At 42.1% G+C, this 15,417-nt stretch overlaps 1 protein-coding gene across 1 annotated transcript; it reads right to left on the reverse strand.

Moving 5' to 3' along the window:
• Window positions 1-1,655: 1,655 nt before the first annotated feature.
• LOC116224187 (plexin-C1-like) lies at window positions 1,656-15,228 on the reverse strand. The gene is made up of 13 exons (XM_031583354.2): window positions 14,513-15,228; window positions 13,879-14,077; window positions 12,602-12,748; window positions 10,384-10,552; window positions 8,866-8,966; window positions 8,451-8,526; window positions 5,240-5,274; window positions 4,944-5,033; window positions 4,615-4,778; window positions 3,727-3,874; window positions 3,180-3,320; window positions 2,844-2,918; window positions 1,656-2,676 (listed from the first exon to the last, which is right to left on the reverse strand). The coding sequence occupies exons 2-13, from the start codon at window positions 14,011-14,013 to the stop codon at window positions 2,572-2,574; spliced, it is 1,386 nt and encodes a 461-aa protein (XP_031439214.1). The 5' UTR covers window positions 14,014-14,077; window positions 14,513-15,228; the 3' UTR covers window positions 1,656-2,571.
• Window positions 15,229-15,417: the final 189 nt, after the last annotated feature.

Below are 15,417 nucleotides of genomic sequence, written 5' to 3' on the forward strand. Positions count from 1 at the left end.
TATTTCATAACCAATTCTTGGAAAATCATCCGGTGTAGGATTTCCTCCCCTTTGTACAAACCCGTTGAATGGATACATTTGGTCGAGGAGGTCCTAATTGTTTTGTTGCCAATTTATCTTGATTAGTACGCCGACTAAAAGGACTTTCTTTCAAAGAGGGAGGGGGGGGGACTACTACTGGAAACACTTTTTTTTAAAGCACCAAATTCATGGGATTTATGAATATAAACTAATACACAACAACTCTAGAACATATCAAAACACAACAACTACAAGATAAAATCCCAGGCTGAGAGGCAGCAAGACCAGCATGCCCTAAGCTAGAAGCCACCTATTCTGCAGCAGGAAACTGGAGACTTTAACTGCTGCTGCCGTAACAATGCATAATTCCAGAAAATGCATATAGTTTTTAATGCAGACATAAAGAAAAGGGAAAACATTCACAGAAGTACTGACACTGTTGGAATGGCTTTGATGTGCGGGCCTTCAAGGGGCTATCCAGCAATGGCCTGCTGATAGTTTTAACCACCAAAAAACAAATAAGATATTCCCAAACCCAACATCAAACCATAATTAAATCAGTGATTCCACATGGATCAAAATCAAATTAAAACATCAGAAACTCAATCCTTACGTGTAACATTCAAACCAAACCATTCATAAAAAAAAATATAATAAAGGCGGGGAAAACTCAACAGAACATTGCTTCACAATAAATATAAAAAACAAAACATTTTTAATAATATTCAAATCACAGTCACACACACCAAGCATCATAGCAGAGAAGTAGACTATAGTGAAGCAGCCTCGCGATAGATAGTTAAGCAAGTCGCCAAGTGACAAAGCAGCAGCCGAAAAGCCCCAGTAATGTTGTATTTGGGACTAATGCCAGGAGACAGTACAGCAGACCACCACCTCCACCGCTCCCAGATACGAGCCTGTGACGGATCGCAACTGTGGACCTCAGTGTGTAGCACATGGATAACTTTCAGTGGATAGATAGTTTACTATCATTAAGTTTAGCTGTGGTGAGCTAGTTACAGCCACGTTTGTTGAACACATGCAGTAGTTGAGTTATTTTATTGCTAGCCTCTTGGATGTCTGTGGCTAACATTGTGAAATTAGAGTCTCCGCTGCATCTGATTTTGGGCGTCATCCATGGGCATGAACCTGGCAGTATTCACAGGTGATAGGATTCTAATGTGTTGCTCGCTATGAGGTTTTATATAAAATATAATCCTGCACTGGACTTGAACCTGCACCATCAGACACAGGACGTGGCAGTGCTAATATTCACTCCAAGGGTAAACCCACTCCTTGGGTTTGTTATGTGCCGCCAGCACGTCTTATCTCACTGCAGTTTGGTATCAGCAGGCCACTAATTGACAGAGATACATCCCCCTTGTTTTTACCATGTTTTTACATTGCCTATATCAATTTAACATTTTAAATATTTTCATAACATGCACTTATATCTGTTAGACATGAACCAAATAAATGATTAGTAGCTTGTCATCACGGCATGTCAGAATTCCTGTTGCTATGATTGATTCAAAAGACACACTTCAACGGCACACCCACAAATGAATATGGCTACTCTACCATTTTATGAGTGCATACATGAAAATAACAATAATGATAATAATTCTTCTTGACATTGTTTAATACACAGATAACAGAAGTGTTGGTTACACTACAGTTTAACAGACACAATATTTGTCTGGAAAATATGATTGCAAAAGGGGACTTTTATTTTGAAGCAGGGTTGTGGGAACAAACATGGTATTCCATAGTGATGTAACAGTGTGTGAATGTTGATTCACACCAACACAGAATCACAAATCAAACTGACATACACTTGGGTAAAAGACAGAGAGTATGGAAACAACATGTACAGCTACAGTATATAATGATGAAAATGTATTAAGTATATGAAAAACATATATAAAATATACCTCACTCGGTCAATGCAGATAACTACATTGGTGAGGAAGTTATAGAAGTAAATATACATTACAGAGAGGTGTAGACAGTAAGAATGAAATTATGTGGAAAGTATTCTGTTAAGTACATGAATAAATCCTAATCCTAAAATAAATATACATTTTTGGTGCTCTCTCTGCTAGAGAAAAACAGAACAGCATTGTCATGACGATGTTTGATAAATGATGCAAACTGATAAACATGCATGCAAATCAGTTAAGAATTTGTGCAGTTACTATTATTATTACTATTACTCACTACTACTACTATTACGAATACTTGTGATGTTCTGGTAAAGTTATAAAAAGAAATCTTTCCTAAAATAAAACTAATTTCATAGTGATCTGAAAGTGCTGTAGGTTTTGTAAATCTCAAATCTTTCCAATAAATGACACTTCGGTGAAAAATATTTCATTACAACTTACATGCTTATGGTCAACACTTACAAATTAGACACAAAAATAATAAAATAGGGCTACAAATTGTAACATCACAGTTCCAAAGGTCACCAGCATTTCAAAAAGTCTCAGTTTTTTAAATCTCTCTGGATTCGAAAACTCTGGACACACCTCTTTAGGACACATGTCTTCACTCCCAGGAGCTTTTGTTCTTGATGTCAAACAGCTCCCTCACTTGCTGCAGTTCCTCTTTCAGCCTGGAGGGGGCAGTGCTCTGCTCAAGTTTCTGCTCGATCTGTGGAGAGCACAAGTCAAAATCAATTTAGCCTTTAGAGGAACTACCTGATAAAGTAAATGCTAAGCTTTGCATGCAGTTATTATATATTGTATAATATATATTATATATTGTACAACCTAATATTTGTTATATAGTTAGTGTAATATAGTTTGTAGAGAATGTACCTGGTTAAAGTAATGATGAATGAATTTGTAGATTTCACAGAGGGCCAGCGACTCATTGAACTCATTTTCATGTTTCTAAAAGGCAAGAGGGTGAGAAAAAACGTCAAGGGTAAAGCAAACACATTCGCTAGATTACTCAACCCTCCCCTCAACCCTAGTGTCCACGCACTGTAGGAAAAATGTCCACTCGTGTGCCCTTCACAAGAACTAATTAGCCTCTAGGGTTTTATTGTTTCTAGTTAGAGCAGTCTAGTCTAATTCATCAGGCTCTCTATGTGTTTTCCAAGGGAATGTACATGAGGTATGACAATAAAACGTTTAGTTAAAAAAAGACACCTTTGACTCCTCCTGCAGGAAGTCTTTAAACTCGCGGCTGCTAAGCGCTGGCTGTTCCTGCACCTTCTTGTAGTAGGCCTTCACTTCCTGCTTGTACTGAGGGATGTCTTTGGCATAAAGCTGTTTATTTGTGGGGGCGTGCTGTAGGTCAAATACACACACACACACACACACACACACATTTAAGAGAGAGCTTTTGTCATATCCTGAGCAGTAATCTAGAACACTCTCAAGTATTTTTGTAAACATTGTAACTTTGATATATTTTTTTTTTTCACATCATGTTTGGTACATTGATACCGTGGTGTAATTACTGTTTTCCATTGTAATTAGTGTTTCATTCTACACAGTTCTATTGTGATGAGTGTAATCTGTGAGAGTTGTGTGACTGCGTCGTTACCATCCCCAGCTGTGTGTGTGTGTGTGTGTTACCACTCCAGCTGTGTGTGTGTGTGTGTGTGTGTGTGTGACGGCGTCGTTACCATCCCCAGCTGTCTGTGTGTGTGTGTGTGTATGTATGTGTGTGTGTGTGTGACGCCGTCGTTACCATCCCCAGCTGCTGCTCCGTGAGGGAGAAGGAGTCCATGAAGGCCTGAGCGATGACGGACAGGCAGCCATCCAGGAGAGGCGTCTTCTCCAGGTCAAACACAAACTGGGGGTTCTTCAGAATGTTCACCCAGAAGCACAGAGGCAGGCTGGGAAGGTGGAGGACCCGGGAACAGAGGTAAACGAGGGAATGGATGTGTAAACACACATATAGCCTGGACTAGGAGATGGTGCTTTGTCAAGGGAAGAGACTCAGGAGGAACCAGCGACTGTGTGACGGTCATCCATATGTGCCCAGATATTCCAGTGTCACATTCATATACTCATATTGCAGATATTCCTGACGTTACAGTGCATCACTATTCAGGCCTGCTGTCAGTCAATTTCATTCAGTTTGGCAAATTCAAGTCAGTTATAGTCCACTATAAACTACTATGCATATACAGCTTCACAAATTAATGTTTAAGTCGGTTAATCTTACTAATAATGACCAGGATTCACAGAATGAACACAAAACAAAGTCAGTGGCTATATCTGAATACAATAGGAACCTGCTTTGGTGACAGAGCTTTCTATCTTGGGTAACTGTAGAATGTTGATAATAATACCGGTAAAATGTTGCCGGTATACACAATCAATACTTCACCGTCGCGTACGGTAAGATCAAGTGTCATCTTCAAATCCTTAATTGGATGCTTTTCTTTCTGTTCAGAGATGACCTATGCACCCTAGTATTAATACCTCCCACACGCAATGACCACGGCCCCAAGCCCCCCCCCCCAGAACTGGATTTTTTCAGGCAATGAGTACTTCAGTTCTAAAATGATGTTAGTTTACAACAGCGGGCCTCTGCTAAGCCCCTCATAGGAGACGCATACTCAAAGACTACCTGTTGGTTTTCCAAATGTGCAGCACGTCAGGGTCGCTGATATTCTTGAGTTCTGCTTGAGAGTCCAGGATGTCAAAGATGTACTTGACTGCGTGCGGCGGCCTGTTATTGGATGTGCCCCAGATGGTTTTGAAGAGATTCTCTACATATGAATGCACAGCCACCTGTATTGAATGGTGAATGAATAAACCGATGAATGGATGAACTAACAAATTAATTAATGAATGTGTGACTGACTCCTTGAAGGAATGTATGAATCAATCAATGAATGCATGCATGGATAAATGAATGAATGAATTAATGAAAAACAGCTATGAATGAGTGATCACCTTGGTAGAAAGCAGCTTGGTCCGATAAACCTCTTTAACCTTGAGCTTTTTTCTCACTGAATTTGTGTTCTCCGCTAATTCAGGGTCAATCTGAGGGGAGACGACAGCAACTCTTTATCAACACATATGTTCTACAGTCCACTGCACTCCAGCTGGGTGATAACCCACTAGGTGCCCACAACACTCAAAATGCCTCTCACAGAAATACACACCACAGGCCACACAAGTTACAATTCAAGCACAAATATGAAAGATCATTTAAAGACACTGACAAACATACACTTGACGGTACTCACCAGGTGAAAGTACTTGGTTTGAAAATCAGGTTCCTCTGTAAATGAGACACACACACATGATTCAGTAAAGAGCTTTTGTTTCTTGTAAAACATGTATACCATAAATCCTCAAATTGTGGCTGGGGTCTTTTATTTTCTTAGGCTGCACAGCGCACCGGCCTTTATTTGGGGGAGGCTTGTATTAGGGGCAGGCCTTTATTTCTTACTTATTAGACGGCTCTTCAGAATGTTCCAAAAAGTTCAGTTGATTTGAAGGGCCACCCCAACGTTTCGCCATTGTTTCTCCGCAACAAAAAATATGTTCCATTGTCAACGTCTTTTGGAATTATAAGCACTTTGAACTAACGGTTATCGCTTAATTGTATCGACGCGCTATAGAATGTTTCATCGCCGAGTGATTTATTATTAGCTGTGAAAAGTCCGAGTTGGGATGTCCTGGGGTATTCCAACTCATGGAACGTCTCTCGTCCAATCAGAAACAGCTAAATAATTCGATAGAACCCAATTGTTTATAATTTCTTGATATTCACCACCTCAAAAAGTTAATGACCGATGTCATTGGTAACGGGTTTTGTGCTTCTAATTCACATCTTTCATATCATTCCGCAAGTAGTCCGGTCATTTAACGCAGGGGTTCTCAAACTTTTTGGGGCCAGGGACCCCTCAAAGGGTAAAAAAAATTCCGAGGACCCCCTCATAATCGCATGCCCAAATTAAACCATATAGCTTATAGCTATTTGTAATGTTATATGCTTTTGGACTCTTTTACTCTAAATCATATAGTATAATATTACAAGAGTTTTAGTAATCATTGTATTACATTTGGCATTACTTGACAGTATGTTAGGATAGATTTGTAAATTACTTTTGGAAAATGTGCTGAGAAGCTAAATAATGTTTACCTTACATAAAAACAAATATTGATGGCATAACATTTTTTATCAAAGCAGATTATAGGGTTTTCCAACGGAGATGATCTGAAGATTTATTTTTAACAAAGACATTAAACAAACATGAAATATCCACCTAATTTTATCAAAAACTGGTATCCCCGACTGACACTCCGTACAAATCTCTGTACAAAAATTATGATAAACTCTTTTTCGTGGTGGTTGTGTGTGTCTGTGTGTCATCAATGAGAAGGGTGTTCCTGTCTCTCAGCACATAGTTTGTCCAGGTCCAGTTTATTTACCCGGTCTTGTTGTCACTGAACGATGGAACCTTTGGAAGCCAGATATCTGCATTGTTTTATGGCGGATGTGATGAGCACTTGTCTGTATTAGCGTTGTCACGAACACTTAACAAATGGCATTCATTATTAGTACTAGTCTCCAGCAAGATACTAATGAAAACAACATGTGACATCACTGCATTGATTATACACGTAAAGCGTTTTCTTTCTAGAGGTTATTTTGACAATGAACTGGGCTACGTTCTTGCAGCCAAATTGAAAGCTAGATCAACGTCTTAAACGAGAATAGCTACATGCAATAGGGCCACCTGATAATGCCTTCGGCTAACCTATCTTTTAAATAAGGGGCCTTCTGCAACGATAAAACACGATCCGTACTGATAGAAGATTAAATGCATCACTTGCAGATTATGGCAGTTAATATTACTAGCGTGAAAAGTAGGTTTAGTTACGTTAACCACACTGCATTATGATCATGTACTACGCATAGTCAAAATTCTGTGATGGGGAAAATCGCTTTCGCTAAACCAGGCTAAGGGCTACTCGTGTTAGGCTGTATATGGGTGACCTTGGGGTGTTCATGTTTATAATCACATTTGCTAACTATCGTTCTTTAACTCTCTGAATAAAGTTCTGGGTGTCTGTCTGAGAGGTGCTTAGCCATATTTGACGTTGTTACCTCCCTTTGCCTGAGTGGCTTTGAAGCATGTTTTACAGACGAGTCTCTGTGTGTCGATGGGCTTTCCTTCACAGTCTGCTTCGTGTCCGAAGTACTTCCAGATATCACTTATTTGTTTAAAACAAGCGAGGACGGGTCGGCCAGGCTCCTGCACATGAGGCCATGTCTCCCCTGAGGATCACTCGCTGTGAGTGAAGGCTATTGCTTGCATGTGTGAGAACTGGGCAGCCCCGCCCTTGCAGTCAATGCGTTCAGGCAGCCTGACGGGGAGCGGAACAAAGAGTGCGCTCTGATTGCGTGCTATTTTAATGAAGTAACTTATAAATGTAAAAAAAAAAAAACTTTGGAAGCCAGACTTTTTCGCGGACCCCCAGGCAAGGCGTCGCGGACCCCTTGGACCCCAGTTTGAGAACCGCTGATTTAACGTAATAGAAAGTCATTGTAACTTGAAGTCAGCAAGTAATGGGTTGCTACGCAACACCTGAAACTTTAAAGTTCTATTAGCCTGAAGAAACAAAAAAAATAATTGTGGTCTGCTTTGTGCTGATATTTTACCCCCGGCCTGTATTCGGGGGCCGGCCTTTATTTATCCGTATCGACCACGCCCCCGGCTACTATCTGAAGCCCGGTCTTTATTTGAGGATTTACGGTATACTATCTCCACTTTCTATCACATTTTCACAGCCCAACCCGGTCACAAAAAGGTTGTGCGAGTCAGTGGGAAAGGAGTTTTTGTTTAGTTTTTCGCCATGTTGTCTTACGTTAGATTGATGATCTCATGTGGGTTTATCTAGGGAAACATGGTGTTATGGTGCTCTGCTCTGAGGACCTCTTTGTGCTGTTGGATTCTGGGCTTATGCCCAGACGTTAGGTAATGCCAGATCCAGCCAAACCCTGACCCAGTTACTTACCAGTCAGATACTTCGTGGGATTATTTAAAGCAACACTATGCAACAATTTGCCACTTTTTGAGATATGTTTTTTATGAGCAACTACTCTTGGGATCATCTTCAAATACATTTTGATGGAATATGGGAATCTGTGAAGGACAACTAAACACACCTGTCGTTCCCACTAGCTGTCCAGTGTAAGGTTTTAGCATGCTTTTTAGGTAGGCTAGGTAGCTTGAGGTGCTGGAAGCTAGGTAGCTTGCTAGTTGTTAAAGTTTTGAGTGGTTCCCAATCTTTCTCTTGGGCCCCTCCTGCACTGACTGAACTCTTCACTGGCACTCAGAGAGGGCATTTCCCAAAAGCGGTAACAGTACTAAAGGCCTACAGGTGAGAGCAGATTGTGTAAGATGGATGATGATGCTATCTTTAATGTCCAGGAAGGGCACTCACCTTTGAAACTGAGCGTAGAGCTTTGGGGGCCTTGAACTTTTCTCGTGATGACCTTGATGGTCGACCCATCAGGAATCTGTGGAGAGCAGCAATATTTGAGCACACAATGCAGCATCATTTAGTATGCAGTCTGCTGTCATGGTTACGGTCACTCATGCTAAGGAAGCTGACCTTACCATGAGCTCAGTGTATTATATAAAGGCATGAGGAGATTTACAGGGACATATACATTACACCACAAACACACATACACACAAATATTTGTGTATTTGTGGGAGTGTGCTGTAGGTGAAATACACACACACTCGCACACATACAAGCACACACACACATACAAACACACAGGGGTACACACACACACAGACAGCTTTATTTATGGGGTGCTTTTCCTGTCACACTTCCTGTCTGCATGTACCCTATAATGTTTGAGGGTGTTGAGCATGGTGACTTCCCCCATCATCTCCGAGCTGCTGTCCACTTCCTGTAGGACAACATAGCATCCTGACTGCTCAAACTCTGCAGAAGAGGAACAGAGAGAGAGAGAGAGAGAGAGAGAGAGAAACAGAAAGACAGGGGAAGGGAGATAGTGAGAAAGCAAGAGAAAGAATCAGGTAAAAAAACAAGTAATGAAGATGACATGTTACTTTCTCTTTTACTACAGGAGTTTGAGAAGTGTGTTATTACAGGAGTTTAAGAAGTGTGTTTCTACAGGTGTTTAAGAAGTGTGTTTCTACTGTATTTTAGGTTACAGCACTGACATCGAGAAGCGAAATGAACACAGACACCAGCAAGGCCATGCCCACAGGCTTCTCGCACATGCACATATTGTATACAAGTATACGTAGACACGACCAACCCCCAAACACCTCTTCAAATATGCCAGCCAGCTAGCCGAAAGACGAGGAGGTTTTCACCTCAGTCCATCATCTGTCGTGACTTCCTTGCTCTGTGTGGGGTGTGAAAGGGAACTGAGCTTTGTAGTGAGTGCTGGACAGGAAGTGGTTTTTTTTTTCCTTTCATTTGTTTGTTTGCTTGGGCACTGTGCAACTGGTGACTCAAACCACAACGCTCTGCAGAGCCTGAGATCTGCACTGTGAACTGAACAGGTGCGGTTCCAGAGGTAACATCACAGAGCGTGAAACCAGCAAGGCCATGCCCACAGTCTTCTCGTCTGAGACTTTTTTGCATTTCTCTGTACTTTTACCACAGACGGCCGCATCCACCCTCCAGCACTGCCTCCAGGAGGCCTCTGGGTGGGTTGAGAAAGGTGACACGCTGTTAATGCTGTAATTGTTCGCCACTGGTGGAGTACAATTCAATTTAAGCCATTATGACTCAAGTTATCAATCGCCATTATGAATCAAGTAGTCAATGCATTCATTCATGTTTGTTTATCAAATTTTTTATACTTGTTTGTTCTCAAGTCATGGCAGAGGGAGAGACAAGAGGGGACTTTTGAGTCCACAGTACAGGATGTGCTGAGGGTTTGAATTTTAACTGGTAGACGAGGTATCAAGACTTAGTGTCACCACTCACCAATGAGCTTTAAGCTGTTCCTCTTTAGGAGACGGAAGATATCAATTTGTTGGCCAGGTCAAATGTCATAGCAACAACAATAGGAAATAAATGTCATTTACTGGTAAGAAAAAATGCCTAAGAGCACTGACACAAAGATTAGGAAATAGTATAAAAGGTTAGTTGTGCAGCAGAATATTCCAGATACACCTTGAACCAAAAGTAAAGGTATTATATTGTTAAATTAGATAGCATGAATGAGCCAATACCACATTAAGTCCATACTTCACCATGGTTGTTGGAGAAGTTTTATGTTAAAATGCGTCTGGCTATAAGAGACTCTCTCTCTCTCTCTCTCTCTCTCTCTCCCTCTCCTTATCTAATTTCCTCTCTTCTTTCTCTATCGCTCTCTACTCACCGATGTCTATGTCATGGAGCTGCTGGGTGTAGCGGAAGCCGAACTTGCGGTGGAAGGTGAGCAGGATCTTCTCCTTCACCTGCTCCACCGTGTCACAGTCCAGAACGCAGACGTCCAGCGGCTCGCTCACCTCGCCCTCCGTTCCCATCGCAAACAGCACGCTCAGCTTCTACACACACACACACACACACAGCATGCTTTAACATTACCAAAGCAAACCGCATGGTTAGCTTCTACAAACACACACACACCTTATAAGATCACCACTGCACACAGCACAGTCAGCTTCTACAAACACACACACACACAGCACAGTCAGCTTCTACAAACATACACACACATAATACTGCTTCAGTGAAACACAAAGGGGTGAAGCTGATATCCTGTGCATTGATATATTGTTATGATTGGGTCACTATGTGTGGTTGGTTACTTTTGTGTGTTTTTGGAATGTTTCACTTTCATGTCTGACTATATTGTTATGATTGCGTCACTTCAGAGACTGATTCAGTAAAGTCCAATGAACCATATAAAACCAACAACACGATTGGCTTAAGGCCTCTTAAGAAAGGGGTTGTTGGATGACACTGTGCTTAATTTCTGAGAAACCCACAGTGTCAGACCATATAAACAGTGTCAGACCGTATAAACAGCTCCACAACAATACCCCTGCAACAGTGTAGCAACTGATTAAAAAAAAACGTGTGTGTGCCTGCATGTGTGTGCGCACATGCACTTATGGTATACAAGTATAGAAACCAACGCCCAAACACCTCTGAAAATATGTCAGCCAGCTAGCCGAAAGACGAGGAGGTTTTAACCTCAGTCCATCATCTGTCGTCAATTCTTTGATCTGTGTGGGGTGTGAAAGGAAACTGAGCTTTGTAGTGAGTGCTGAACAGGAAGTAGTTATTTTTTCTCTCGTTTGTTTGTTTTGCACACTCAGGGCGTCATTTACTAACAGGATTGCGCCCGTTTCAGCCGTAAAATAGCGGGTAAAAACCTAAAACCGTATTTACAAAGGTGGCGCACTTTAGATTACCGCTGCTGGGAGGGAAAGTGGGTGTTCGTCGCAAAGAGATGGGAGGAGATGCGTAAAGTGCGCCTAATTATGTACCCTATTAGTAATGAAACAAGAGGTGTTTCAGGATGACATATCAGCTTCTAAATGAAAACTATGTGCCTGCGAGAAATTTTAAAAACCTGAACATCAGAAATGTTATTTTTCATCTCATTGTATGGTTTACTTTAAACCGTATTTTCCCCCATTCAAGCACACCGAGTACAGTGCTCGCCTTCTGCGCAGGAGTAACGGGTATCTATTCAGGAAAACAGAGCAGCATATTCATTTCACCTTCCATGTTTATTTTGACATTATAGCCTATCGAGCGCAAGCTACCCCCAGTGCCATATACCAACCGAACGTCTGAAAACTTCAGTTGCCCCTGTTCACGCTACAACTCCAGTTTTCAAATGTATCTGCCTAGGGCAGCATTTTTGAATAGCATGGTTTTCGGTGTTCAGGAATACGTCGTTTTAAAGTAAGGGGTGTCGTGTATTCCTACCAGACTATTTAACGGAATGCTATGGAGCAGTTAACCTGGGTATTAACTATCCTAGCTATCTCTAGCTTAGGGAACCATCTTAACAGTTTGCAGTTGCCTGTGTGTGATTAACTCATGTTAATATGTGTGAATATGAACTTGTGAACATAAACTCGTTAATATGAAGCTGCACAGGCACCCTGAGGGGTAACCATACAACCCAGAAACTCAATGTTCGCTGAAAAGTTTAATTTCCCAAAATCAGCTCACCAATAAAAGACAGTCTTGAATTCAAAGTGATCACAACTTTTAACGTGGACGGAAGGGCTAAACGGAGAAATATTTATGAGTTTCTATATTTATCTGGGTTAGTTTGCTGTAACCTCGTGAACCAAAAGCTCTAATTTTAATTTTAGCTCATCATCCATGGTGGAACACGTAGGCTCTTTCTTCCCTATTTTAGCGGAGCGCTAAATAACACTAATGGGCGGTGTTAGGCGCAGGTGACGCGACGATGCAACGATGCAGGTGACGCGACGATGCAAAATAGCGTGCGCTATTTGCGGTTTGGCAAAGGCGCAGATTAAGCTGCGGTCGCAATGTTAGTAAATGATGCCCTCAGTGACATTGACTTTGCGGATTCACAGAGGGGGTCAGTGGTGTGTTTGGGTTACCAGAGGGCTAAAGTATTGGGCCTGCGACAGGAGCCAGTCTTCACTGAGGGTGTAGAGGGCCTTCCCTGTGACCGAGTCCACCGGACCCTTACTGATCTGCTCCGTCAGCGCACACACCAGCAGGTACAGGGGCTGCCCCACACACTCCTGAGGGATGGGAAGGAAAGACACATGCACACACACACACACACACACACACACACAGACATACATACATGCATGCACACAGACACGTACACACACACACACACAGACACACGCACATGCACACACACACACACACGCAGACATACATGCACACAGACACACACTCATGCAAACAGAAAGGAAGAGGAAGAAATATCAGAAGATCTGCTAAAAGAACTGAGCTGGTGCCATTTCAGCCACTGTTTCCACCATGACTGTCTCTCTACCCTGAACATGGACTCTCCTGGCCCAAAGGGGTGAAACAAGCTACCCGGCGGATTATTCACCATGGCAACTAATGGCTCCAGACAGCCCCCAAACCTGGCACATATCCAGGAAGATCTGGGACTGTGTAACAGGACAGTAAACGAGTCAGATAAAACCGATTCTCTGTGAAGTGTCTGGGAGTTCACTGTAGTGCAGGAGTCCCGGATGCAGCTCTTTACACGCAGTGTCACAGTGGACGTGACAGTAGCCTGAACTCTCTGCTAAGCTGGAAACCTGGTTCACATATCAGGCTTGGAGCAAGGTGCAGTTATGGCATGAAGAACATATGAAGTTAGAATCAGACAAAACCCAAATAAAATTTGACATTATAGTTCATAACAATAATCCTTCCACTCGTTCAAGACAGGGTCTTTCTTATGACAAGCCAATCTAAAGACTTTGTAGAGAGACACGGCTGACAGTGTCATTTGCTGATGCCGTATGTAAATTGGAACAGGACCAATATAAAGCCACAGTAAATTCACACTGTAGATCAGAAAAAACTGCTGACATGAAAGTCAAAATTAAAACTAAAAAAGTAGGAATCACCCTTGTCATACACAATACTTCTGTGGTAAAGAGCTTGCATATGCATTTCATAGAAAAAATTGCATAATGCCCTTCAACATGGAAGGTATGTCATATAAATATATTAAACATATATTTCTTCTGTCACTGTATATGGAAGGGGCCATAAGTATCTGTGTTCACACTTTCACTGTATACTACATTCAAAATGGACATGTATGAAATGAACAGACTTTTTCCATATGGGTCTGTACTGTATGCAAGTCTGAGTGGGAAAAGCATAAATCCAGGCTGACCCGGAGGAAGCCGTAGAGGCAGACGGACATCCAGTTGGTGAGCAGCTTCTCCACTATGGACTCTGTGCGGCGCAGCAGCAGTTTGGGCTGAGCGTTACTGGGCTGCTCCATCAGAGACACCAGCAGCTGCTCCATCACCTGCGTCAGGTAGGGCAGGTCATCGTGCAGGGCCAGGGTCAACAGAGACGCCACCACACACCTGGGAGGGGGACAGAGACACATGCAAAGAGATAAAAGGGAAGAAACAAGAGTAAGGAAAGAGAGAGGGAGAGATGGAGAGAGATAACAGGAGGGTGACGGGACAGAGAGAATAAAAGATGGGAATAAGAGGAAAGGGGGAAAATCACCTCAAATACAGCCCTATAGTGACCGTCACATATGACCCTATAGTGACAGTCACATACGACCCGGTCACACTAACTACACACCAGGTCACTCATGTGGGAGGAAAAAAACAAACCGTCCGTCACTTCAGCGCTCACACACTCTCACTCATCCTGTGTTACACATACATTTTCTCTCTCTCTCTCCCTCTCTCTATCACACACAAACACACACTCATCCTGCGCTCAAACACACACACACTCTTTCTTTCTCTCTCCTCCTGCGCTCAGACATACACATACACACTCACTTGTCCTTGATGATGAAGTTCTTCTGCTCCTCCAGGGTGTGGATGAAGGAGACGAGAAAGAGCGGGTCTCGGATCAGGTGGGACAGCGCTCTGCAGCTCTGGTCCTGCTGCTCCTTCACTGACAGCTGCAGGAAACAGAACCGGATGAGACCAACAGAACCGAAGAGGAAGGATTAGTGTGAGATTAATAGAGTCGTGGATTAAAACGAAATGAACCAAACCTGGAAAGTAACTGATAGAAAGTTTTGAATCAGATTTTTTTAAACTAAACTTTGTGTTTGCTTTTTTTTTAATCTCTCTGCTCAACTAACATCTCTCTACTCAACTAACGTCTCTCTGCTCAAAAGAAATATGATATAATGTTCCTTCTTTGGAGAAGAAAGTATCAATATGTCAAAACACGTATTTTAGTAACTGACAAAAATGAATGTGATCTGCTGGTAAGACAATTGCCTGTATTGTATTGTAACTGTTCTGTAAGGACAAAACTCTCTGCCTGAGTTTTTCCCCTAGGAAACAAGTATCTTGTCCTGATATGACATCTCATGCGTTGATCAATCCATCTCTAATGTCCAATTAGAGTAATGAGTTCTTATGTCCACCCTTCTTATGTGAGATTATGTAACTGTAGCAGGACAAGAGTGGTATATTGTCTTTGTTTTTTCCTGTGTTCAGAGCCTTCGGTGTCTTCTCCAAACCAGAGAGTGATTGTTGGTCCCACCCGGAGCTGGATAAAGATCTTCATTGGAAACCCATGGACACAGTAACATGAGTTCAAATAAAACATAGATGTGACCAGAACCGGTGTGAAGGGAATGCTGGTTGGGATGAGATTTACAGAACCATGACCAGTGTTGGAGAGTAGGATGAGAGAAGGAGAACCTTAACCGTATTGGGTCGTTTTG

The sequence above is a fragment of the Clupea harengus genome, chromosome 16, assembly GCF_900700415.2.
Source record: "Clupea harengus chromosome 16, Ch_v2.0.2, whole genome shotgun sequence".
Classification (NCBI taxonomy): domain Eukaryota; kingdom Metazoa; phylum Chordata; class Actinopteri; order Clupeiformes; family Clupeidae; genus Clupea; species Clupea harengus.

Coding starts and splice junctions, on each gene's coding strand:
- LOC116224187 (XM_031583354.2), bottom strand. CDS start 14,013: ATGGAGCAGCTGCTGGTGTCTCTGATGGAGCAGCCCAGTAACGCTCAG. Junction 12,749..13,878: donor GCCTCTACGGCTTCCTCCGG/GTCAGCCTGGAT, acceptor CCCATCCCTCAG/GAGTGTGTGGGGCAGCCCCT. Junction 8,967..10,383: donor GCTCCATGACATAGACATCG/GTGAGTAGAGAG, acceptor CCTCTTCTGCAG/AGTTTGAGCAGTCAGGATGC.